Here is a 27,002-nt window from a genome sequence, read left to right as displayed (position 1 = left end):
TGGAAGAAATGAGAAATTAAAATTTAGGGGTGGCCTTTTGAAGGGAGACTTTATTCATGATCCTATAGAAAACTGTTTAGTTGGTTCTGACAGAAACTTATACAAGAGTTAAGTTTATTTGCAGATTCGGTCATCTGAGAGCTTTTAGGATGCTCTAGTTGCTAATGTTATTCAGAAAAAATAAGTTTGAAATAAAAAAAATTTTTCTACTTTTTTATAAGTTAGTATAGGAAGAAAAAACTACTTACTGTACCTTAGTGTCATTATGCACTTGGGTCCCAAATGATTTCCGTGACTTGTCAAGGGCTATAAACTACAAATCAGCTGAAATGTCCTTTTTCTTTGTGGAGCGTCCTATATCACTTCTGGGCATTCAAATAATTGTGCAACTTTTTGTATAACTTCATATGTGAAGTCTGTGCCGCTAGTTGCATGTGATTTGTAGAAAGGGTGTGCAGGATACAGCACATTTGAAAACAGACTTATGCCTTCTCCCTACCAAATCTCCTGACAAGCTGACAAGCTGAAAAAATTTTGTGCTTTTAATTCTCAGCTGCCGACTGGGATTGTTCTGAAGTCAGAATAGTGATTCAGTATGTCAAGACAGACTGTTTCCCTAGAGACTCGTCTCTCCCTTTGAACAGGAAAGATACTGGGAACATCAGAAAGCAGCATATTCTGTTCAGTCTCTTCTCCCTAATAATATATCAGCTTACAATGTTGTCTGTGGGATCTGCTGTCCTGAAGTACATTGCATATGATCTGCAGGAGTCACTTCACTCACCACTGAAATACAGCTGCCCTTTGTGGTCATTAGCAGTTTGCAACAGCAAAGCCCAGCGGTTCAGGAGGAAGTAAACGACGCCAGCTGATCAAAACTGCAAGCATTATTTAGGAAGATAGAGAATATCCTCCTGATTTTGACTTGGACATGAAAGCTAGCAGCTGTAAAAGTGTCACAGGCCCTTTTAAAGACCTGAAGGAGTAAAGGCTTGGTTTTATAGCCCCAGAAATTCGATGAATCTGGCATGTCTGCTGCTACTGCCAATTTGTCAGAATGCATGAGCATAGACAGAGCAAGACCTTCTTCTCTCTCTTTTTTTTTTCTCCTGTCTTGCCCTTTTTTTGTGGCACACTGGAATAGAATTTAAATGTTCTTTGACAGCATTCAGTGTATGCAAAGTTAACAGTAATATGTAGAGAGTATGAAAATCTGAGTCAACAAACAAAAACAAACTGAAATACTTAAAACTAGTTTCTGCATTTTTCATTTCAAACAGCAGTTGCTGGATCATATCTCTTTCTGAGTCTTGGCTGAAAAAATAAAATGCACCATGAAGAACTGTGAGGGCCTTCTGGAGGTTTGTTTTTAAATATGGGTCTAACAGTGGGTGCATGGGGATAACAGGAACTGGAGATTGAAGCTTGGGGAGCAGTAAACATAAGGCCTCCATCCATTAACTAGTATATGTAGAGTGCTTTTGCCTGCTCAAGCTAATTTGTTAAATTCATCAGAACTGAAAAATATTTGTGAAACCATATTTTATTTAAAAAGATCTAAGTCAGACCTTAAGGATTAAGGGGAGTTTGGGTGGGGATTTTAAAGGTTGGACAAGAATGAGTAGTCTCGGGACAGAATACATAGGGTTTGGGATTGGGGAGGAAGTCTCTGATTTAGGGAGCGTAGTGGAAAATCTGAAGGATGAAACTACGTAGTCAAGCTTTGTAAAGAGACTGGAAGGCAGGATAGGAATGGGGGATGAGAAAGCTGCAAGGGGCATTATAAAAGTGGCAAGGTTTGGAGGGAAGCGGACTTGTGACCAGTAGCGCACACTTTCCCTTCCAGAATCGAGAACAGAGGAATAAGAGGACTTTTATTTATTTATTATCATTATTATTTTTTTAATCTTATCCTGCAGTTGCTCTAAAGTGTGTTTAAGGCATGAAAAAAACTGTATATAGAAGTGAGAAAATGGATGTTTATAAGTAAGGGTGTTCAAGATAACACTGGTTGGGACTGGGCTGGATGGTTCTGTGTTGTGGTCATGACCCTCGAGATCTGAGTTTAGGCCTCTGTGGCCTGGTCTTCAAAGATCACTTAATCCCTCTGTGCCTCAGTTCCCCCCACGTGTTTGGTGATTATAACTTTGCTCTCTGAAAGTTGTTGTCAGGTAATATCCATAAGGGTTTTCGAGACGCTCAGATATTATGCTGAGTGAACGGGTGATTGTCAGTCTCTAGAAGGAATAATGTGGTAACATATAGCCCATCGTGTTAATGAAATTTTATTATGGGAGAAATTTAATGGAATTTAAAGGGAAGAACAAATGAAATCTTGTATTATTTATATAAAATCTGTGAAATGCAGGTGTGCAGTTCATGGTTTTTTGATTGCAGAAAGAGCTCTGATGACTTTTGACTCTTTTAGCTTTTTCCAGCCATGCTTAAAATTCCCTCCTGCTCTGCAAGAATCAGGATTAGCTGATTTCTTCTTTTACCAGCATTAGGGTTTAGCTTGTGTCATCAGGCAAGGAGAGATTCAAAGCTCTGCAGGAACATCAGTTTCAGATCCCTCTAGTATGACCTGACTGATTTTCAGAAATAATACCTGTGATAATGTATTTTGCATAGTTTAGCAGAATAAAAGGCACTTGAGCGTTGTTTAACTCAGAAGGAGTGCTGCCCTCAGCACAATTCCCCAGCCCTGTATTTTTAGAGATGACCAACTCTGCTGAAGTTGTCACTTCTGATAAGAAGTGGAAGGCACTTTGCACTGCTGTAATATTTTTTTTTGTGAGTGAGGTTGGTGGGTTATTTTGTTAGCCTTTCATGAATGTGTAGTACAGGATATTGTAATTCATTGCAAAGCACATGATGATTGCTTCTAACTTTCGAGGAGATTTTACTGTGCGCGGTGATCTAGAAAACTTTCATGTGTTTAAATGGAAGCGTTGGCCCTTTACGGTATGAGAGGAGTTACTTTTAATTAGGGTCGCACACAACATAAGTACATCTGTTTTATGGGAGAGTGAAAACGAGGCCAAAGGTTTAATTTATGTTTATTTAACAGTACACTCAAACTGCCATAATTCTACGGTTTTGTGCTATTTTGTGAACCGAACAGATTAGTTACAACAGAGTAAGAAAGTTGTTATCTTGGATTAGCAGACATAAATAATATATTAATTACTGTTCTTCAGACATCTTAATATTAGTGTGCATTTATGTGTAGTGTCTTCTGCCCTCAAGGACAACAAACTTTTTTCTTAAATAATAGCATTCTTTACATTCCTCTAATACGTTGCCGGTTCGGGGGAGCGTTGCAGCCTCGCGTGTGGCCCAGCAGCCCGGGCAGGACCCCGCTGCGACGCTCTGTCTGCTGCTCGCTGCTCGAGGAACAGAGACACAAATGTAACGGCCTAATCGAAAGGTGCCCGGGACGCCGGGCTGGCGGCTGCCCCTTCTGCCTTTCCCAGGGTTACCGGAGGATTTTTAATGGCTTTAGCGGCTAGAATTTTGATCTTGTGTCACCCAAAAGATCTTTTTTCCCCCCGTTAGCCTCCTAATGCTACCTGAAATTCTTGAATCAGCTCTTGTTTGTCATAGGGGGTTTTCTGCTGTTGGGTTGATTAAAACAAACATTCAAAGTGTGTGTATGTGGGGGGGTGGTCTCTCTAATATATTCATTTTGCATTTCTGCTTGAAATTTTGTGGGGTTTACTGAACCAATCCTATGTCCTAAATTTAACTGAAGGAACTATAATATTCAAAACATTCCTGTGTTAACTAGGTGAATCCATTTGTGCATTATGCATATTTCTGCTTTTCTTTAGTGCCTGGCATTTACCGGTGTGTTTGCCTGCAGCTGCAGCGTGTTGTGGCTGCTGCGTGCGGCGGTGACACCAACCACGTTTAGAGCCTGCGGCGAGGGAAGGGGGCTGTAGGCGCAGGGCGAGGAACATGCTGCTTACGAGTACGTGCTCTTGGCAGCCGGTGGTTGTTAGAGAGGAAATGCGGATAGTCTGGTACTGGTTAGATGGGGATTTAGTGAGCTAGCTTCTCTCTCCCAAAATTTTCAGGGAAATCATGGGAGCTTATTAAAGGAAATACTGAACCAGCCCCAGTATATGCAAAAGCCGTAAGCGTTTGCTATTCTAGTCCTGTGCTGGTGAATATCAAACAGATCTAAGGTGAGGGGCTCTGCTGCGGAAAGGGCGCTTTTTCACTGATCAAATGCAACCTGGTTTTATTTTGTCGTCTTTTTGGACCCAAGCGCTCGAACGAAATAACTAAAGTCTAAGCTTATTTACATCTTCCCCGCAACGCGGTACTAGCAGCTCCCTAAGGAAGTGCTGAATGACAGTTGCATAATGTATTTAGTATGGGAAAACATCTGTTTATAGCTGACCCTCCAAGGTGTGCTTATCTTACTTTCCTAGAACTGGTAGGAAATGCTTGGCACAGTGACACTCTTCTTGTTCAGTGTCCTGAATGTCTGCATGCGTGGGGGAAGCTTTCTGCTTCTAATGCAGCAAGCTGTAATCAAAAGCCTTATGCTTGCGAGCAATCCTTGCAGAAAGGAGGCTAATGTATATGTTTGCCCTGTGGCAAATGTACTCGGGTGCCAGGCAAGAGCTTGCTCATCAGTTTTTGGTCTCTTGACGCGCGGCCTGGAAGTGACTAGCTGTGCTGTGAACGGTGTTAGTAAGCTCATCCTTTTTTTCACATTTTGTCTTGCAACCGTTTGCAGCTCTGTCCTGTTAATCTGTGAGCCTGTAAAATATGGCTAAGTAAGTGCGGTTAGGTCAAAAAATAACTTGGAAGAGAGGCTTCCACAGTGAATACAGAATGTTGTATGAAATGGCGATAGGTGGAACTCTTTTTTTGTAGCAAACGTGTAATGGCCCAAAGTTGTGCTGCTGTATTACGGTTCTTTCAGATATGTCATAAGATAGCGGCACTGACCAGTGGAGTTGGAAAGTCTTTTGGCACCCTTCGTCTACAGGGGGGCTCCAGTCTGATCCCAGTAACTTGATTCTGCCTTGCTGAAACCTGCCTGCAGTTTTTGTTTGAGGACAGTATTTCCCTGCATAGTTCTACAAAGCAGAATTATAAGATTTTAATGTTTTAGTACGTTTTATGAACACTGTAGTATTCCTAGATAGTTTTAAGACTTTTCTTAATGATGGAAAGCCCACACTTTGGAAAAGCACCCTGGAGACCACATAGCTTTTCAGAGCCCATCTCTGTCCTTGGCAATAATGAATGTCCTGCAAGCAGGGGATACAGCAAAGAAAATAGAGGATCCTCAAGCCTTCGCCAAAAGGTTCTGCACATCTTGATCTTCCCTGCTTTACCTGGGGAAAATCCTTTTGGATGTGGACATCATAGCTCTAGAGAGACACAAAAGGGAGATGGATGTTGCTGGATCCCGGGTTGGAGTTTGCGAGCCATCTGAGCCCTCGTGGTATCAGGCTGCTTTTACGGGTTTGCCTTCCATCCATAGGACTTTGGTTCTAGCGCAAAGTGAAGTGTAGGGGGTTAATATGAACTTATATCTTGCTGAAAGGTAGATTCTTCACTAAACAAGGGAGAGTGGATTCCTGAAATACTGGGGAAATGGACTGGGAATATAGGAACTCATTTCTTAACTTGAATTTGCTGCCCCAGTGCTGCTGCTGGGGCCACGAAGCATTGCCCCAAGAGATCTGGAGGAGGGCGGCAGGCCCCAGGAAAGTGGGCTGGCAGCCCTGTTCTCCCTCCGCTGCTCCTGGGATTTTCTAGGTACCGCAAGGAGAAGTCCCAAGAGGACTTTGCATTTTCCAGTACTGGCATTTCTGAAGTAGTGGCATCTGTAATGCTGAGAAAATGGAGTCAGCATTTTTTTTAATTAAATAACTAAGGTGTTTGAACTCGACACATCACTCTTTTTCTACTTCCCCTGCCTGCAGTGCCAAATGTCTTCAGGGAAGCCCAGCCAACGCTAATCATTATTCCAGTAACATACACCGGTTCGGCTTTCGTGGCTCCTTGCTTCTCCCAAGAGACTGTACCAGAGGACTGTGAACCCTTTTTTTTCCCCCCTCTGTGTTGGAAAACTTGTCACTATGACAGCTACAATACCACGATTTTGACACCTGATGATGGAAATCACTGCATAATCATGAGTGTGACAAATATTGAAGGCATTGTTTGATTCTTATTATGCTGTGGCAAGGTTTTTTATCCCAATACTATTTTATAAGCAAAAACACTGTAATAAAGAAACTTTCCTCCATATTCTTTCCACAAAGTCGTGTCATTAAATATTTAATTAGAATGACTTATTTTTATTCTCTTCTCCACAGGTTTTGTATGCAGAAGAGTGTCAGACTGGTGCCAGGAGTCACATTGGATTTAATAGAGAAGTAAGCCAAATTTCATGATTTTTTTTTTCCCCCCGTTGCTCTCAATTTCCTGGTTATGTCCAGTATTTCTCTTGTTTGTCTGAGAGGAAATTTCTTTGGAGAGCTTTTCCCAGAGTCTCTAACTATAGGATTCGTCATTTATTTTCTTAACGTGTGTTGACCAAATAAGCAGCGACTGTAAAAGAGAGAAGTCGTTCAGTGAGCGATGCCGCAGCCCTGGTTAATGGGGTATCGCTGCTGCGCTGGAGCTTTGCTCGCTCAGTTGAGTTCAGTCACACAGGTCTCGCACCTCGTGCTGTCACTCGGGACGAGCCAGAGAGCTGGCGACTGCGGCCGGGGGTTGTGGCCGTGTCCTGACGTCCAGCATCGCTCAGCTACGAACGCGGCTGGTTTGGGTGTGAGTTTTGACCAAGGTGAGTCGCCGGAGGAAACGTGCTCCCAGCCGTTCCTTCGGCCTCTTCTGCACAAAGAGACGATGCAGCCTGGCCCTAGTCTGAGTAAAACCTTGAGGTTTGGGGCTCCGCTGAAGGTGGACGCAGACGAGCCCATCACCCTGGCTGAAGGGCGGTGGGCCTGGGCACCCCGGCAGGGCACGGTGGGGATGCCGGCCAGGGCTGGTGCTCGTCCTGGTGCGTAGGGTGCCAGGAATTTGGGGCTGGAGTAGCAGCGTATATGGTGTGCGGGGGTGTGAAACTAGAGCTCGGCAAGGAAACCTTTCACGTTGCGTGTCGGAGTATCTCCAGCAGCTGCTTTCCTTCTCTTCTACGAGCCGTGCACCCCACATCAACAAAACCAGCAAACAGAGAAACACTTAACAAAAATACTGTTTTTTCACTTCATCGCTACATTGTTGTGCTATTCCTTCTCTCTGACAGTGTTGCTGTTTTTCAGACTTAATACTGTTGATATATGTTATAATCCTTTTATCCAAACAATATTTGACCGTAATTACTGGTTCTTAGGCAGCTGAGGCAAGCTGATAAACAAAGACAATTGTTCTTATAAATCTTCTTCCGTTTATGCAAACAAGCTAGGCTACTGCAAAAATAATCAAATAATTGTCCATAGTAGTCTTCTCTGTTTCTTTCATTCTTAGACAGGCACAGTGGTTGTTTGCAACCATTAGATGCATGAGATCTATGCCCCTTACTGATTATTTTTGAATGTCCTGTTCTGGGATCATTGATACACACACATACCGTCTTGGAGTGATTAAAGATCATTTGATTTCTGAGAAGTTTTGACTCTAGAAACACTGTTTTCAAGATTAATTAGAACGGGCCATAGGTCCATGCTTCTGACACGTGGATGTCCAGAGTCCAATTATCTCCATTTGTTTAGAATTGGAGGGCATCCTGTAAAGGGTTAGGAGAGCTGGGATCTGGATAATAAGTGTGTATTTATAATAGAATTATTTTATGGTCCTTTCTTGGTTTTCTAACAAGCTTCTACATGGTGTGGTGAAGTGCAACAATCTTTCATTGTTCATACTGCCAGCAGCAAATTACCTGTTACAGCAGAGGCAATGAGGTAATATTGCATCAACTAATATCTTTTGTTCAGTTGTTGCTTTAGTAAATCATTGCATATTGAGTAATTTGCCCATTTTACACTGAGATGAGGTTAAAGATGCTTCTAAATGCCCTTAGCTCTTCCATGATATGTGTTTTGCAATAGTCAGGCTCATCAGCAGCTTTTACATATTTAGTCATGCTAATTTTACATGTGAATATTTGGCTATCATATCCCATCTAAGATGAGGGAGCTAAGCTAAGATTCTGGTAAAAGTTTATTTCAGAGGCACTAATCTTAGCAAAAGGAAAAATCATTTTTCAGTTTTTGATTGAAAGAACAGAGGCAGGACTCACAGTAGTGACAAGCAGATGCATAAGTACAGATTTACTTATTTCTTAAGCTTGGTAGTTTTTTGCCCTGGTTCAATGTCTGGTTATTCAAGGCACATATCCACATGCTTCCTAAGTAGGTTCTAGACAAAGTTGTTTCCACTGTGGGCCCGATACAGCCCACAGTGAGAGCTTGTTTTTGAGAACATTTTAGGGAGCTTATTTAAAGAATAAAGAAGGCTTCACCTCACTGTATGTGGGGGGGAAAAAAAGTGCAGGAAAAAAATCCAAAGAAAAGTGTGCAAATAGCTAGGAAAATTAATTTGTTTTTTTTTTCTTCAGAACTGTTTTTCATTCTAAATGTGTCTCATACCTTGAGGGCTGTGTTGAGTTTTCAGATCTTGTTTCAGTTGTCACCATGCAACTCATCTAGGCTTTTTCCTTGGTTGCTGCGTGCTTCAGAGGTGTTTCATGTGACTTTTGAAGTTGTACAGTCCATGTAGGGCACAAGTTTATACTGCCTGCCATTTTCTTCTAAGTTGTATGATACAAATGATCAAATTAAAAAATGAGGTGTGTTTGCATCTTCTCTAGAGCATGGTTATTAAGCAGCAAGCGCTGGCCGCTTGTAGTGCTGGAGTAGCTGGGTGACATGTTGATATCTCTCTATGAATCTGTTTTATTTTCTGAGTGTTGTGGGGAAAATAGACCCTGCCTGGCCCACCCGAGCGCTCGGAAGTGTTAGCGCTGTTTTCAGTGGTGATGGGTCAGTCCAGGAAAAGCTCAACCACGAACGGTGTGTTCTGTGCGTACCGCGTGTGGAAGTTCTGCGCCTTTGGTTTGAGGAGGTGAGAAACAGGACGGAAATCTGCACAAAGCTCAACTTGCTTTAACTTGACCGATGGATCAGAGCTTACAATGCAGACACCGACACAGCCTCTTCGCTGCGACAGAAATCAAATGCTCGGAGCTGTACCCAGAGTCTGTCTTGTTTGCAGCCTTTTCATAGCTAAGCGGTGCTGGAGAGAGGCCGTGCTGCCCTGCGCGTTAGGTCCCGTGCTTCATCCGCTCTCCCTGACCTGGTTCCTGTCTCGCAGCCAGCGCCGGACCAAGAGCCCCTCTTAGGCTGGGCCTTTCCTCACCAGCAGACCTTCTCAGGGGCTGGCAGTCGCTTCCACAGGCATTTCTGTTTGCAAAAACGTCCTTTTTCCTTCTGTGTTCTTGGTTCTCGTTGATAATTCCACAGCACGCATGCAATTTTTTTAAAGGCTGTCTGCATGGAAATGGTGCTGGAAGAAGATTCCTGTGGATATCAAATATTTAAACCTCATCATCATAATCTGCTACATATATCAGTTATAGAAAACACATGTTTTTTAGTACAGTCTCAAGATAAGCCTAGAATACTTCCTGGATTGCCTACCTGTATATTGTAATTTATAATGTAGTTGTCTTTAAAACTGAGGGAAGAGTTTATATTCTAATTAGACTGCAGATTTTGAGACTAAATTAGTCTGCACCTTCTCTGAAGGGCCCAGATTTCTAATTATCTAGGCTAAACCAGCATCCTGATGAATAAACGTGTTGTGTATCCTAATGTGTGTTTATATTACGAATCTTTTGAGATGTAGCCAAAATAATCCCTAGTTTGGAAATAAAGATCTTTGCTGGAGCCAGGCAGTAAAATGTAAGGAAAAAAGGATGGAAAATCATGCTGGTATGGTACTAGGAATTTAGGAACCGCTGGCTGCCACTTCATAAGCCTAAGTCTTCAGTGGTGTTGACACTGTCAGGTGTTCTTGCTGCCACCGTGCTTCTTTTCTGCTCAGTGACAAGCCGTCCCGGCATCTGTGCTGGTGCAACTAGTTGTGTGGTTGCTCGGTGAAATGAACTGTGACTGTGTTCTGCCTTTAAAAAAAAAAAAATCTGGAAAAATCCTTAAGAACAGCATAACTTGGCGTAGGGATGGGAAAACAAAGCTGGGTGCCAAGAGTCAGGGATGTATGAGATGCTTTAATTCATATTGCTGCATTAGGCTCTGTCTCCGGAAGCCACATTCTCAATGACTGAGAATGGTGCGTTGCTTTCCTGGGATTTTTTTCCTCCTAGATAGTCCATTTGGTACCTGGCAGAGGGAAGAAAATCTCTAAGCAAAAAATTCTAGTGACGGGAAAGCTGTTCCTGCTGTTGCTTGAGGCCACTTAGAAGTCAGCCTTTTCAAATGACCATGAAAGTACGGTACCAAAATTCCCTTTCGCAACTGGAATGGATGGTAGTGCCTTGCTGACAGGGATCGTTTCGGAGGATCTGCTCTGCACGTCAGCCCTGAGTCACGTAGGCAGGAGCAGTGTGGGCGAAATCCGGCTTGCTGCGGCGCCTGCTGGCGCTGTGCTGAGAGTGGAGAGCCCAGCTCCAGGCTGTCAGTCACCCGCACAAAATCCATCCGTTTATAAAAACCACTAAAAATACCAAATTTGAGACTAAAATTACTCTTGTTTCCATTTTAGCTGTTATGGAATGTCACAGACTGGATGTTTCAGTGTCTATTGATTATTGATGAGTAATGATTCAGTAGGAGTCAATTTAGAGACGAAGTAGATAAAATCCCAAGATGTCACACAACTGAAATAAAGTAATTGGAGAAAATGTAGAATTTAGGCTGTAATATGGCAAATATCTTCAGTGCAAGCCCTCCTAACCTTAACTAGTTCGTTACCTTTAGAGCAGTAAATTGGAAGGAAGACCGAGTGGAGCAGCTGGTTAGTGTAATAATGTTTCCTCCAAGTGATCCCTGTCAAAACTCTGTGCTAACCAGGTGCAAATATCAGCTATTCAGGTTCCTTTTAGTAAATTTTCATGTGCCAAAGTGCTACCTATTATGACTGGAGCGATCTCCCTTAAAGTAGCCAGCATTGGGCTGGCGTGGCACGAGTAGCGGGTCGGCTGTGTGCTTTGGGGCAAATGGGAGAGCTGCCCGAGAGCTCGTGCTGGCTCCCTGCGCTGGGCTAAGGGAACGTTGCTTTTCTCTCTCCCCCCGGAAAGGTTAACACAAGCAGCCAGTCTTTGCTCACTTCTTGGAGCGGGTGCATCACCCTGAAGAGACGAGTCTGTTGTGTGGAAAGTCACTGGGAATTACACACTGTTTGAAAAAGTCAGAAGGACCCAAACTATCCAAATATGGTAACAATCCTCCTGACTTTACTTATGTTTAAATAAACAAAATTGCTGTTATTGCTGTGTTAGCAAATCAGGCCGAACACTAATCTGTCTTTTAAATTGTATTTTCATCAAGATACAATATTACCTTCTAAAATATACTGTCTACCTGGTTTGAGGAAATAGTAGTACAGCTGCTCGTATTTAAGCTTGACAGAACTCAGCAAGATACATAACTGGACAGAGAAAGGCATTTAATTAAAAATAAAAAATAAAATTCCATTCTTTTCAGCTGGACTAGACAAGGTCATGTCCTATTGCCTTTTGGGCAAGTGGCCAAATGCAGCTGAAGGCAATGACAGCTCCGATGCTGGCAGGACCGTGGTCTCTCTGTAGCCAGGCTGTGTCACCATAGCTGCGCAAAGTTAAGGTGTCTTTACAGATATTTAATCAACCAGATACTAGTCTAAATTCTGAACCACTGCAGCCTAGTTCTTTATTTTATTTATAGTGGGAAAACTAATTCTTAGTTTCCCTTTGGACCCAGTTTAAGCAGTTTTCAACCCCTTTATTTTCTTCTAGAAAAATCAGTAGAAGAGATTAGAGTGTGTTTCAGAATGTGAGTGTTTTAGTAAGTACTATTAGTCATGGTATAATAGAGGTGCTTTGCCACACTACCTGTCTGTACTATATGGCTCATTAGTACTTGAGGGAAAATTTCGCTTTTGAAGATGTTGATCTGAAAGGTTTCTGTTCTGTAATAAATCTGGTTTTATTGAAATGGAGTTTTATCGCCATTGTCACAAGGAACCAGTCTCTGGTGTATGTAAAGTCTATTGTACGTACAAAGTAGAGATCATACTCAACAGGATGGTTTTCATGGCAACACTTCTTTCATATCTTTATACAGAAAAATAACAGGATTGAAAACTAGTGTACAAAGCCTTATAGCACTCTTGAATAAATAATTTAACAGCTTCAAAAGTTTTGTCTTTCTCGAGTAGTTTGTCAAGGCTTCAGGAGCCCCATCACGGCACGTCCGCATCATTCACGTTACTTTGCGACGACGCGAACGTGCTGTCTTTGAGCAAATTAACGGCCTTGCTCCTGGCACAGCAGTGCTGCCAGCACGAGAGCTTTCCGTGGCCTGGATGGCGCCTCGCAGGGCGTCTCCCTTGACCGTTTTCCATGGTATACTCTCGCTCCCCTTTCTCCTGGAACAGTGGAAAGTGAAATACACTTATGATTTTTTTGCCAAAACTAAAATTGTTGTGAATGTTCACAGGTATACATCAATGCCAAAACATCCTGTTTTCTGAAGTCTCTGCATCATGTCACATATCTTAACGTTATATGTTTCGTACGTCCAAAAGTAGAGGTAATGATAGAGTCCGTCTGAAGGGAAAAGCTGGCATCCTTTGAAGTCAATGTTTCCACTGTAATTAAGGTGATTCATAGGATTTTGCTAAATTTCTGACAAGGACATTGACGGTTGCACCTCGCAGAAGCTCTTTAGTGACCCTGACATTTTGTAGTTCTCCCTTCTCACAATAGACCACGGTGATTTAGGTCTTTGTACAGGCGTCTGTCAGGGAGGTGATGGAGGAAGCAATTGAGAGTCTAGAGATGTTAAATTGCAGCTAGCAGCTGAGACAGCCTGCCCTTTCTTCCCTCCCCTCCCCTCCCTCAAAAATGGTTTCTACAGATGAAGTCCGCTTTGTCCTCACTGTCACAGGCTCTCTGGTGATCGCCCAAGCGTAGTGTGAAAGGCCTGAGAAGCAATGCTGAGACGATAGCAACACTCCTCGTGGCTAAAAGTACTTTCTGGAGCTTTGCAGCCCTCCGTTTATGTGGAGGCACAGGACAGGTTTGAAAGAGCACATTGTACAAGGAAAATATACTAATTCCCCAAATAACGTTTTATGTGAAAAATGGTATAGAGCAAATTTTGTGTATAGTGGAACTCTAGAAAAAGAACAAAAAGAAAGTGACTTCTACTTCTTTAAGAAGGGTGGGAATGTTACTTTAAAAAAAAACTGATTATTTTATATGAAATAATTCTTTATAAAAAGTAGTGAAGAAACAAATAGGAGATTGCTGTATTTTTTTTTTCCTTATGACCTTTGAGTGTTTTTTTTTGTTGTTGTTGTTTTGTTTTTTTAGAGTTTTGTTTTGTTTTTTTAATGTAGCGCTGCGGTGCAGCTCCCTCCGAGGTTTAGTGCAGGCAGATCGAATTCATCTGCTGTGCATGTTTGATCGTTGCCTGATTCGTTATCCCTGTTATCAGGGTATATCCGAATGCTGCCTGAGTTCAGAATCGTGCTCCCGCTGCCTTGGGAAGTTTGGGCTTTAATTCCCAAAGCTGGTTGAGATCTGCTATCGCTGAGTGATACTGTGTTGAAACTCCTTCCTCCGATCGTTCAACCTGCCGTTTCAGTGTTGCCAGCTGTCCTCCCAGCGGCAGGAGGAGCGTTTGGGTAGTGCCATGGAGGAGCAGAAATACGTTGGTTTTATTTTCGGCTAACAAGCGGTAGTGCTGCCTGTTGTGGCTTTGCTCGGTTCCCGCGCGCGGCGCGGAGCTCAGCACCGCTGCCCATGTCCTCCGACGGCTGCTCTCTGGTTCCATCCAGGTCAAACCCGGAGCTCCGGTTGGGCTTGGGCAGCTACTGCGACATGTGGCTTCTCGCGCTCGTGCTCTTCCCCGCTCTCTGCCCTCACCGTTAACACTTAACGCACAGGATTTCCGAGCACTGACCAGTATCTCCCCGACCGTACGCGAGGGCACAGAGGAGCTGAACCTGCCTGCTGCCATGTGGTCTGGGAGACGGCAGCCTACGCCTTCCTGCCTCGTGTCTTTCCTATGAATCCTGCAGTCGGTCTTGGAAAGGAAAAATACCAAATGGATTTTAAAATCTAAAGTAAAACTGGTCCTATACTAATGAGTTGTTATTTTAAGTCTTTCAGTGCAAAACTCAAGCAGCATGCCTTGCTGCCCAAGAAAGCAGACTCCTCAAGTCACAAGGTATTTCTAAGGCTGGGCTGCCAGGCGCAGCCTTGGAGCTCGGCCTGTCTTTCCTGCTCAATACCGGCAGTAAGACATGGATCGATGCACGGTCTGTATTTGATAGAGAGCCTCAAGGATGACCTGTGTGTGGAGCTGCTCTGTGGCTCCCATCTGGTGCAAAGCTTCAAGCACTGCCGTGAAGCTCCCTGCTTCTCTTTCCACCAAGAACTGGCTTGAAAGTGGCCATCAAATAGCGTCATCTCAGAATTTGGCTTGCTAAGCAGTCTCAGCAAGGAACATTTTGGTTCTAACTAATAAAGTTCTGCCTGGAAACGCCGCTATTTTGCTGCAGAGGGTGTTCTGTAATGCAAATATTTATGTGAAATCCTCACAAGAGCAGTTGCGTGGCCTTGTGTTCCCTCTGTTTGCTCTGGGGGATCAGTTAATAAATGCTGTTTCAGAAATGTGTATTTTTCCTCTGATAGCAAGACAGGCAGGATCTTTTCAGATGATGTTAATTTCTAGCTGTTTCAGAAACTGGTTGTTCAGGGGAGACGCAAACCTGCCTGGGAAATAATGCTGTCGTACTTACCAGGAGAGCAGGCTGCAGTAGAGGAATCACTTGGTTCATGTAATTTTGTCTTGACATTTCTAACGTCTGAAAATTTGCACTGGAAGGGAAGCTAGGGGGTGTCTTACTGGGTTGGATACATGGTTTTGAAACCATATCTCTGATGCTTTCTCAAAGGAAAAAAAAAAGCTGTGCTGGAGAGTGCTGGATTATGTCTGTGCATTTGAGAATCCAACCCAGAACTGAGTCTGTTGGTCTTGTAGTATTTGTTTGTTTGTCTTATAAGAAGCAAATTAGTATGAGAAAGAGTATTTGAGAAAGTTGGTCAGGGTAGAGTCAGAAGATGAGATGTTCAAGAACAGTTTACACACTTTTCCTTTACATAACATCACCTGTATGTTGCTTTTGAGCCACAGTAGACTTTGTGGTTTGGTCTCTTGAATCATAGAAGACAGATTATGTGTTGGTCCCGTGGCTTCTGTAGGTCCCCTGTTTTTTTAAGGATTAACAAGTACAGTATAAGAGCTTTGTTCAGCTCCTGGATGAAATAAATTTGAGCAGCCTTGCAATAGGGGAGCTTAGTGATGAGCAATATTTTCAGTCTAGAAAAGCAAGATTCTCATGTGTGGCAAACCAGACTATTGCCTTTCCACCCTTCAGACGTGAAACACCTCTAGACAGTGCTGTCACATGGCTCATGAGTTCAAACTGACAAGTGAGCAGCCAAATTCAGCTCCTGGGAAAAGCTTTCAGATTAAAATCTGTGTCTCTGTGGAGCACAGCATAAACCTCTTGGTCTGAATGCATCATTTGGCTGCCGTCGAAGAGGTTTGCGACTGCTCCACCTTCCCCGAGTGCAGGTCTGCCAGGCGGTTGTCTCTGCTGTGTGAATTCTTAAAATAATAAATGTTAAGCCCAGAGGGGACTGTTATATTATCTGCTCTGGCCTTCTGCGTATCTCAGGCTACAGAATTTCACCTAGTTATCCCTGAATGAAGCCAGATAACACATACCTGTCTGAAGTAGGTATCCCTAAACCTTTGACTCAATCGCTTCCCCTTCTTTTCATGGTTAAGTGCTCTTCTCTCTTTCTCCACTAGTGTAAAGTATCCATTGGCAGCAGGATTTTTCCCTCTTGTAGGTGTTTATCCACAATGTTCAAGTTACTCCACGGTAGGAAAGACAGAATGACCTCCTTAAATTTCTCACTGTATGACATCCATTTGCTATCATTTTTGTAGCTTTTTCTGCACCTTCTATATTCTGTATGCCCCATTTTTGAATGATTTAAATCAGTATCAAAATGTGACTGCTAGGCACAACATTCCAGTATCAGCCTCAGCAATACAAGGCAAAATCATCTCTCCATCCACTGCTTTCTGGTACATCAAGACATATATCTTTGCTGCTTTCTTGTGATCCATGCTTGGTTGCCTGTGTATTACCATCCCAAAATGCTCAGTTTTACTGTTATCCATGCAATGTTTTTTGTATGGCGTTTCTTCCTCAACGGCCTCATGCTCAGGTATATTGCAACACGTTTCAATGGGCCTGGCTTTCCTAGGTAAACTCCTTCTGTTTTTTTAACTACTTGGTGAGTCTTCATGCCATGTGGGAATTTTACAGCAAAGAATTCCTTTTTATCTGTAGACATCATTGTTAAAAACACAGTGGGAATATTGCTGTATAACTTCAGATGCCAAGATTTCAGGGCAGCAGGGTAATAATGCCAGTGGTTTTGCAAGAGAGGTTAATACATAACTACGTTAGGTTTTTTAGAAACTTCTATTAAATGCAAGTCAACTTTTATATACATATACATATATATATACACACATGCAGGCATGTATACTTATATACATACATATACATTCATATATATATATGAATGCTTGGAAGAACACATAGATTTATATGAACATGCATATATATATTTATGTATATATGTATGCTTGGAAGAATTGATTTGGCGCCTTTCTGAAGAGGGAAGGAACATTAGCAGTATAGTCACAGCTGAGGCCTTTAATGGGGCAAATGCAGAGTTTTCAAAATGTTGTTTCAACCCAATAGTTCCTGTGTATACTATAACAACCTCTGGCTTTAGGGGAATGCAGTTAAAAGCATTTATTTATTAAATGCTCAGGTAACGTGTAGCTGTTTTATCCCCAATAGAATCATTAGTTGGTCAAATACAGCTTTTGCTGTATTTGAGAGAGGGGATATCTATATGAATATTTTAGCTTTTTGTGTGGTTTATTTTCTTCCTACCTAAAAGCTAATTTTAAAGTCTTTGCTCGTTCCCTTTCACTGCGTGTCCTGCATATGAGCAGGGACAGCAGCAGGTCGCTATTTGGAAAGCTGCCATCCCGACTATTGATTAGTGCCACTTTTTTCTACTTTACAATATATAATAAAATTAGCAGTTGGAATCTTCAGCACTTTTAATACCTGCCACACCACAAATAGACTCCTGATGTGTATTGCTGACAAGTTTTCCATATCTTTAGAGATGAAACTAGTCTTCCTCTTGCCGGCCGGGTAGCTGTGCGTGTGAAGCAGATGGACGGAGACTCCGGGGTGCCTGGGGCGCGGAGCAGCTTGCGGCAGCTGGGACACTGCCTGCGGCTTGCTCCCCCGGCGTCCTGCGCTAGCGATCATCGGGGAAAGGGATTCATTCTCCTCGGAGAAAATTGAATGCAGTGGAAAGAAAATCATTGCATTTATTATTTTACTTTTAGGCGTGTAGGTACTGCCATGACGCAAAGGGGTAAGATTATTACGTGACAGTACACAACATGCTTAGACTACCTCTACGCTGAAACCTGGGTTATGTAAATAGTTTTCTATAAGCAAATGTCAAATTTTGCATGATGGTAAAATGTGGTGCCTACGTTTATGCTGTGTCCTCGCTATAGGAGGATCCCGAATGCAGGCATTCAGCAGCATTTTAGTTTGTTTGCTAGTGCTTTTCAAGGTGATTTTTTTCATTCTGAAATTTTAGTAATACCAGATTTACAGAACTTGAGAATAACGTGTGTCTTTCGCTGTTGAATTCCTATAGGGTAATGTTTAATCTTAAATTTAGTTAAGGAGCTGAGAGTCGATTTACTGATCTCCATGAATGCCGGTGTGTTCATCAGGACATTCCAAGTGCAGCAAATGCCTCCTGTTTGAGTGAAAAGCCACTGATTATATTTAACTTTTCAACAAGATATTATGTTTGCACCTGCATGCAACAGTGATGGTGATGCACCAAATTATAGATGGATGAACACTAACTTCAGGAAGTCAAGTTTTCAAAGAGCATACTGGGAGAAAAACAAAAAAAACGAAACGGCAAACGTGCCCCTCAGAAACGAACCTCTGGGCCAGGCGCATGCACGCATGATCTGATTTTCTTGAGAGAGAGTCTGGCACGAATACTGAGGAAGCTCTCAGGTCTCCATGACCGGGTAGTGCTTTTCTAGTCAGCCTGCAGCAACAGGGAGCTCTGAAGTATGTGTGTTATCCTCTGGCACCTTTAACAAAAGGATGATGTTTTCCAGCCTTTCTCAGCTTAGTGACTGTTAGAACATTTTTGTTTTCTTCTGCAATATGATCATTGAAAAGTTCTTACCCAGGGACAATATGGAGCATGAGCATATGCTTTGTAATATGAATTGTATTTATTACTAAATATTTCAGCAAAAGGTGAATAGTGGATAAAAATGAAGCCAGCTGGCATTTTTAATCCAAAGAAAAAACTTTTCTGTAGCATTTCTCAGAAATCAGCACCATCTCTGCAATATCTTCCCAAATGTTTTTCCCATAGTTTGGTTATTTATAAACAATTTCTTGTTTTCGGTCCTTTATCTAGCAATTCATCTCACAAGCAAATTTATATATAATAGTTTTTGGATGAAGAACACTTGTCTAGCAGCATTAGTTCTTGATTAACCCATTTTGCTTATGATACCACTATTGCCTACCCGTAGTAAACAGATTAAAAATGTCATTCTTTGCAAGAAGTAGATAAAGATTTCATTTGTTTCAGGATCTCACTTCAGGAAACCTTTAAAGTGGTAAAAAGGAAACAAACCCTCTTATGATAGTAAAATTAAAGCTCTGGAATATTGTTCTCTGTGACCCTTGGTTAAGGCTTAGACGTGTGCATGAGTGTGTGTATGGGGGTGTCTCCAAAAAAAACCCCCCAAAAAACCCAAACTTTTTCTTAAAAAGGAAACCTACTTGTTTTTTTCCCCACTTGCAGGATTCCCGGAAGACTGAATGACAGGAGAACTCCTCTAGGAGAACTGAATTGGATCTTCACAGCCATCACAGACACCATCGCATGGAATGTCTTGCCTAGAGGTAAGATTTAGGCAAGAGAATCAAGTCTGCATCAAAAGTGAACATTGCTTATTCAGAGTAGAAGGATAAAGCAGTGAGATAAATGAGACACTGAAAAAAGGAGAAAAATAAAGCCTGACACCCGAAGAACAGATCAGACTCGGTGTTAAGACTAGTTAAATTTTTTGCACTCACTCTCTACAAGAATAACTTCAGCAACTTGGTAATTAGAAACCAGAAAGTGTTTTTTTTCTAGTGCCAGCACAATTACCGTAGCTTGAATGATTTTCTTTCTTGCTGTATTTGTAAACAGGAACCTTATTTTCTTCTAGCCTTTGTGAGGCTCACAAATAAAGGTCTTTTTCCCTTGCTGGTGAGACAGTCTGTCTTTCCCCTGGTTAACATCATACTATTCCTCCACCCCTGTTCTGTTCTGAGTTCATTTTTCTGGAGCATGGGTGGGCAAATCTGTAGTTTTCCAGCTGAGCTCTTACTCATGCTCAGTACAGCAGCATAAGAACTTCTTTGCCTATGTAGAAGAGAGCATGTCTGGTATCTTTTAGGATTCATTTTGCCAGTCAAATTGCCATCAAATTGCCAGTTAACAGGTGCGTCGTTCTTGATTGAACAGTGTACACAGGTCCTTTTCTCCATCAGTAATTTCCAAAAACTTAGGGAATGTGAGTTTAAGTGAAACACCAGAAGAGGAACTTTTACCCAGGAAAGGGAAAACCAACTTGAGGTAGAAAGTATTTACTCTTCATTTTACATTAAAAGAATTAACTGTGATGTACTAAGGGAAACTCAGAGGGCAGAAGTCCTTTTAATAGCTGTGGTGTCATGTCTCAGCGAAAGTGTTGTAGAATTCTTGTTACTGGAATAAATTAGTAATTGAGTGAGTTTTTTTATTGTTTAAATGATTTTTGCATATCACTTACCTAAGGTACTAAAGTTATACAGCTATGCATGTAGTAATCCATGAAATCTCTTGGCAGATCTTTTCCAGAAGCTCTTCAGGCAGGACCTGCTTGTGGCCAGTTTATTCCGTAACTTCCTCTTGGCGGAAAGGATTATGAGATCCTACAACTGCACGCCTGTCAGCAGCCCGCGCCTACCTCCAACCTACATGCACGCGATGTGGTGAGTCCCTGCGGCAGGGCTGCGTGCTGAGGCCTTAAGGAGATTTCCGCAGCTGTAGTCACGCAAGATTGTTGCCGAATCTGCACAGCACGTTAGTGATTAAGGCAGTGAATCAAGAATGAAAGAGCGTGTGGCAGCTTAATACCCATCTCCAAATGTATTTCTTCTGTATGCCTATATAATTATAATGTAATTCTGTAATACAGAAGTTTCAGTTCAGCCGTATAATCTTTTAGTCCAAACAGAAAGAAAATAGTGCATCTGCTACCTTTATTTTCACAAAGTAAAGCTAATCATCTGTGGTTGTAAAGGGGAAAACTGAGATGGCTGGGGGCCAAGGGAGAAATTCTTAACTTACATAGTAGAAGTGAAAGAAATGTTTTGCTGCAGAGTTCATCTACTGTCACTGTTTCTTTTTAGATGTCTAATGGAAACGGAGGTGGCGCAGTTATTATAGAAAATCTCCTAAGCGTAGGTTTAACTATCAAACAAATGCCCTGTGAATAACAGTAATAATAATAAAAATCCTTGTTTTGATTCTTGAACCAGGATGATTAAGAATAGAAGTACAACCTGATACAGTCAAGCTAATGTAGTTCCTGTAAGAGAAAATGATAGCTGTGTGACTTACTAAAAGGCTACTAAAATGATAGGTAAAGGTAGCTAGGTTTGGCTTAATTTGCCTGTATTTTCAAAATCCTTTTGAAAAGTTTTCTCCATAAAATTGTGGAGGAATATAAATCTAGAGGAGGCTTGAAGTGATGATGATCAGTGTAAAACTGATAGCATCAGTAAGCTCAAATAACGTTGCACGGTTTTCCTTAGAAATGGAGAGAAGCTCAGAGTGCCCCAATAGCATTTGGAGGTGCAAAGGGTCAATGAGGGGAGACATTTACTGGTAATAGGAAGTTGTTTTAATTGTTGAAAAGTTTGGAGGCAATAAGAGAGATTTCTGATGGAACTGTTAGGAAATTGGGCAGCCAGAGGGTGGATAATGTCCAGCCTAGCTAAATGTGCTGTGTGTTTGTGCATGACAAACAATGTTCTTTGGTGCTTTGAAATAACAACTTTTGAGGAAAGTTGTGTCAGTCATTTGTAAATATGATGAGTTATCTTACTGTGTAGCATGAGGACCTGGGACATTTGTACAAGATTCACCCAAAGAAGAGATTCCTTAAGAAAAGTCGCACATTCAGGGTTTTCTTTCTCATGAATCCCAAACACTAGCAAAGCAGAGAGCAAACAAGAAGAGAATCCCTTGACATACTTTTCGGTATCCTCCGAAAAATGTGCAGTTTGAAACAAATCTAGCAAAGGGGAGGAAAATTCCACTTTTGTCAGAGATTGCTCAGTTCATTACTATGAACTTTTAGGAAGGACAGATTTAGAAACTAATTTAGAGCCCACTTAAATATTTTCTAAAAATAATTACCTGTACTTCTCTGGCACCTTCATTCAGGAATTTTTTAATGATTCCCAGAACTGAAACCTCCAAACCCATTTTGTTAATTAGATGAACTAGATAATGTGACTGGAAGGTGGGGGAGTTGGCCAACTGAGTGTTGAGAAGAACTGGACCTTTGCAGTGATTTGATGATCCCCTCTGGGTCTGGATCTGCACCGTCAAGCAGTGGAGATTGTGGATGACGGAGCAGGTCTGTGCTGACTGGTTTTGCTGAGAGCTTTCCACAGATTTCTCATCGCCAGCATGGCAGAATGGGAATGTTTTGGGGAGTGATTCCTGGCTGCCGTGTCGTCAGCAATGATTCGATCTACAAGAGGCAGGCGAAACCTCCTGCTACAATATATACATGTGTGATGAATGTAAATACCAACTCTGCCGTGTGTCAGTCAGTGTTCCTCAAGGATCTGATTTCAAACTTTGAAGGATTTCCACTCTCCCCCCCTTCATTTCCCTCCCCTCTCCTGGCCTTCTTGCTTTTTTCTTAGTTTGGGTTGTTTGTGTTAGTGCCTCCTACACGTCGCTGCTCTCATGTAACCACGATCGTGTATGCGACAGGGATGTATTCCTGATTCGGGGCTTGTTTTGTTGCTTGCAACCTAAACGGTGGTGTGATGTTTAGCCTCTCCAGTGCATATCTGCGTATATCCACCTCTCCTCCTTTATGCTCTGGATGCTGATCTGCCTTCCCGGTCCTGCTCTTCAGCTCCCGGGGTTAGTACAGAATTGCCATGTTTCCCTGCTGGAGACACTAGCCCTTCTGCAGATTCACAGCCAAGCCCTGTGTAAAAGTGGGATCTACATACAAACATGATTCATGTCCTGCTAGAAGGCTGACTGAAGAAGCAAACTAATATTGTATGTTTTCACTGAATTTATTACTGTTTATTTGAAAACATGCATCTCTTTAATGCAGATCTTAAATGCACTTAGTGTATCCTATGTTTCATTAGCCAAGAAGTGTGATGGAATCATCACTGCGCTGGCACTAAGATATATGAAATACCACGTATACGTTAGCGATGAAGTCAAGCATCTCTGCTGTTTATTCACAGTGCGCAGGGGACTGCAGAAGGTACAGGCAAACTACAAAAAGAGCCGTGACTTCGGAGTTCAGTCAGGAGGATCTTCTGTTTTTTCCCTTCATGATCTTTCACTGAGATCTTTAGTATATTTTTTTTGTGCCCTCTTTTGCAGAGAAGACATAAGTAAACACCAGTGTTTCCCTAATCGTAGTAACAGACACCCCATCTCTTCCGAGCTTTGCATACTCAGCCCTACTCCTCCTCCTCCTCCTCATTGCAGCAGCAGCAGCACTGGGTTTGCAGTCGTGTTGCTCTGCACCAGCCCTGCAGCTCCGTCTCTGTTACTGGAAACATCTCGCTGTCAGTCGGGAACGAGCAGAAAGTGTCTCCTGCCTCATGTGCCTGCCGTTAGCACAGACAGTCTCTAGAGCCAGAGCAGAGTGTTCCTCCTTTTCCCTTTGCTTTATGTGGCCGGAGGACAGAGCTCTGCTCGTCCTGCCGAAGTTGCGTTGCTGATAGAAAACCATGCGGCGGGTGACAGTGTCGTGAGCCGCGAGCGTACCGGAGGGAGGTGCGTGTGCTGGGAAGTGGTTTTTTCCGCTTAACTTAAGCGTCGCTTTATCTCATGAATAATTATGGCTGCCCCTTTTTAGGAGTTAAATATGAACCGTTTGCTCTTTATCTTTTTTGCTTATCTTTGTGCTTTTTGATAATTTTCCCTAAACCACACTTAAATGTCACATCATTTGAGGGTCTTGAAGAGTTATAATAGGAGCACTGAGGTTGCCAGAGAGGTGAGCATCTGTTTGGTTTTAGTCATTTTGAACACAAATTCTTTGATTTTGACCGATTAAATTGTCATTCTCCTCAACCCATTTGGAAGACCACTGTCACCTGTTCTGTTAATTATCCTTTTTACCTTAACAGCTGAGCAAGAGGCAAGGCTTATTTTTTGAGGGAAGTTTGGAGCCACGAGTCATCCATCCTTGTATTTCCCCGCAAAGGGCAGCGTGCTGGGGCTCAGGGCAGTCGATCCCGCTCCGTAGGCTTGGCTCTGTCTCTTGGCTCCTTCCTGTCTCTCGCTGACTTTCTCTGTTTCGCTGCTGCAGTGAAACCCTTCAGGGCATGGGCTGCTTTTTGTATCTCTGTGGTGCCTAGAACTGTAGGTTCTTGGCTGCTGTAGACGCTACTATAATACAAGTATTAATATTAATATATATTGATTGACTGGCTGTGCTATTCAACGTTGAGAGTCATTTCGTCTATTGTAGAGTAAGAATAGGAGGCCTGATGCTCTGTCAGCATCTTGATCTCTGTTGTGATGGATTATGGTTATATATTACTGCTGCTGGCAGCAAGTTATATTCATGGGCTTTGAAAAGACCCAATAATGTATTTAGAAGTATTTCCTAACGTAGGTCATATATTAAAAACCAAGTGCCTTAGTTATGCTGTGGAAGAACTATGATTTGTCTATAATAGAGCTATTGCAATACTATATGCACCAAGCATGAAATTCTAGTTGAAAGGAAGTCATAACATACTGCAGATAAAATAAGCTTGAAATTCTAGCTGAGAAGAAAACCATAATATAGCAACCCAATTACAGGTGAGAGAGGATCTGGAGCCTTTGAACATTGTGGGAGTGTTGCAAAGTGGATGCAAGTCTGCACACTGATTTCTCAAAGAAATTACTCTCGTTTGCTACACGTAAAAATCTTAGCATCTCAGCAAGAAAAAAAGTGATTGTTTGAAAGGGTATTTGGAGTTGTTTGACATCTGAAGGATTAGATTACACTGCTGATTTAACCTTTTTTTTTTTTTTTATGTAGCCTTAGCATCTGTTTTGATGGGGAGAAATCTAGGACAGAATTAGCAAAGTGTGTGCTTCAGGTTGTGGCTAGAGGGAAGGTACTGCACTGGTAAAAGAACGATTTCATAGTAGGACCAAATATTCATAGCACTAAGTTTTGGGGGGGTGGGGGGTTAATAGCTGTGTCTGAGCAGCTTCCCAGGTGTCTCCCCTAAAGCAGCCTTAGGGAGTTCACAGTGTCACTGTTGAAGCAGGAGAATTCAGGCTGAAATCTGAAAATTCAGTCAAACAGGGCATGTTGCTGAGTTTTAGCTGCAGAAAAAACAAAAATGAAAACCTTGTTCAAAATACTTGACACACACTGAAATATTTGATGCAGTTAATACAGAAATACAAAATGCAAGCAGATACGCTGGTGCTAGTGCCCCTGAACTACACACGGCTTCAACTTTTCTTTAGTTGCTCCTCAGCATGGCAGTCTCAGTAAGAAGTATGATTTTTCACTAATATTTTGTGCAGTGCAATATAGTACAAACTGTTCCTCAAAAGGAACAGTCCTTTTGAGGGTGACAGAGCACTGGACCAGGTTGCCTAGAGAGGTTGTGGAGTCTCCTTCTCTGGAGATATTCAAAACCTGCCTGGACACGATCCTGGGCAATGTGCTCTAGGTGACCCTGCTTGAGCAGGGGGGTTGGACTAGATGATCTCCAGAGGTCCCTTCCAACCTCAGCGATTCTGTGATTCTGTGAAAAAAGTGAGAATGGTAAAAGACATCAGTAATAATCTGTTTAAAAAAAAAAAAAAGTGATATAAGAATTCAAAGCATCAGACACTAACTCAGCCAAGAAAATTCAAGCTGAATATGGGAAAAATCTGCCTTCATGGTCTTCTAGCTAACATAGTACATGTGGGTGAAGAAAGACTAAGGCCCATCTCTGTAACCGTGGTTCATTTACACTGTTGCAGTATTACTGTGGGCTTCTGTTACAGAATGTTTTGTGGATTTGCACAATAAAACAGCCATCGAGCAAAGCTGGAACTCTGCCTTCTGCTCATTGCTTAAAAGTCCAAACTTTGCAGCACCTCGGGGGAAACAAAGTAGCGGCAGCTGGATGAATTCGCATTGAATTATTAAAAATTTATTACAGACTTACTGTAATGAAATTGGTATTGGGCTGAAGAGGGGAGAGAGATGGAGTTTGCAAGGGGGACATGTGACTGGGGATTTTTTGCTGAAAGGCTTGGTAAAATTGAAACTAAAATATAACGACAAATTTATGAACATTTCTGTCAAGGGGGGAGAGAGTTAATGATGGAGTTCAGGGCAGCTCTTTCCTTGTTTAATTTTCATTGTAGACTTGTGGAGGAATAATGCCTTTTCATTTGTAATTTTTGTGTTTTCCGGAGTGCTTTGCGCTTTCCTGGGATGCTCGCTTGCCTCTGCCGGTTCAAGTGCCTCGCTGAGCTGCCTGGTTGGTGCAGGCACCGTTGGCTGGTTTTCTTTCCAGACCGTTTCTGATGGCAAGCTCCATTGCTTTGCGTGGCTTAGAAAAACAAAAACACTTTCTTGTCTTGCCCGTTTTTTAATTGAGTCAATCTTCCAACTAAGGGGAGGATTTGAAATATGTTTATTGCAGTTCACATATAGGAGATGCATGGGACCAAATACGTTCTTCTCGACATCTGAACCCGAGTATCTCCTTTCCCATCCTCACACCGGTGAAAGTCTGCGACTGGTTTTAGTTCACGTGCAGATGGCACCTCCCGAGAGGTGGTGTGTTGTGTGGGGCTGTTCGGTTTTATTGCCTTTTCAGGAGAGACGAAGCTTTTCTGCATTAGCAGCGTTACGGACTTGAGGTTCTGCAGGAGACGTTCGCCTTGCGTGCCGTGATGCCAGCGCGGTCCCCAGCAGCCCCGCGAGGTCACGTACGCTAGTGGTGAGAGTAAAGGTGTTCAAGGCTTTTAGCAGTAAGTGATGCAGAGGTTTGCAAAGAGAGAGCAGCTCGGCTTTGTGGAAACAAGCGGGAAGTTCTGTTAGTTTTATACCGCATGTGAGCTTTGACACACCAGGACTGCATGTAAACCTTGGGCGCGAGCGTGGGATAACTTCTGGCTCCGCGGGGCGCGTGGCGAGCGGTGTCCTCTGGCCTCGTGCAGCTGCTCTATCGGCTGGCTTTGCCCACAGAGCAGTTAGGACAACACAGTATAAAAAACGCATCTTATTAGCGTGTTTTTCTAGTAGTGTAATGTG

At 42.5% G+C, this 27,002-nt stretch overlaps 1 protein-coding gene across 2 annotated transcripts in view; it reads left to right on the top strand.

Moving 5' to 3' along the window:
* RPTOR (regulatory associated protein of MTOR complex 1) overlaps window positions 1-27,002 on the top strand; it is a 171,455-nt gene that overhangs the window by 66,738 nt on the left and 77,715 nt on the right. For both annotated transcript variants that reach the window (XM_067308133.1, XM_067308132.1), the window contains exons 7-9: window positions 6,348-6,407; window positions 19,232-19,332; window positions 20,307-20,451. In XM_067308133.1, the coding sequence (XP_067164234.1) occupies window positions 6,348-6,407; window positions 19,232-19,332; window positions 20,307-20,451 (306 nt within the window). The remainder of the gene's footprint in view (window positions 1-6,347; window positions 6,408-19,231; window positions 19,333-20,306; window positions 20,452-27,002) is intronic.

This window comes from Apteryx mantelli, chromosome 19, assembly GCF_036417845.1.
Source record: "Apteryx mantelli isolate bAptMan1 chromosome 19, bAptMan1.hap1, whole genome shotgun sequence".
In the NCBI taxonomy this organism is placed as follows: Eukaryota; Metazoa; Chordata; class Aves; order Apterygiformes; family Apterygidae; genus Apteryx; species Apteryx mantelli.
Note: the sequence above shows the minus strand (reverse complement) of the source record. Positions and strands in the feature narration are given on the sequence as shown.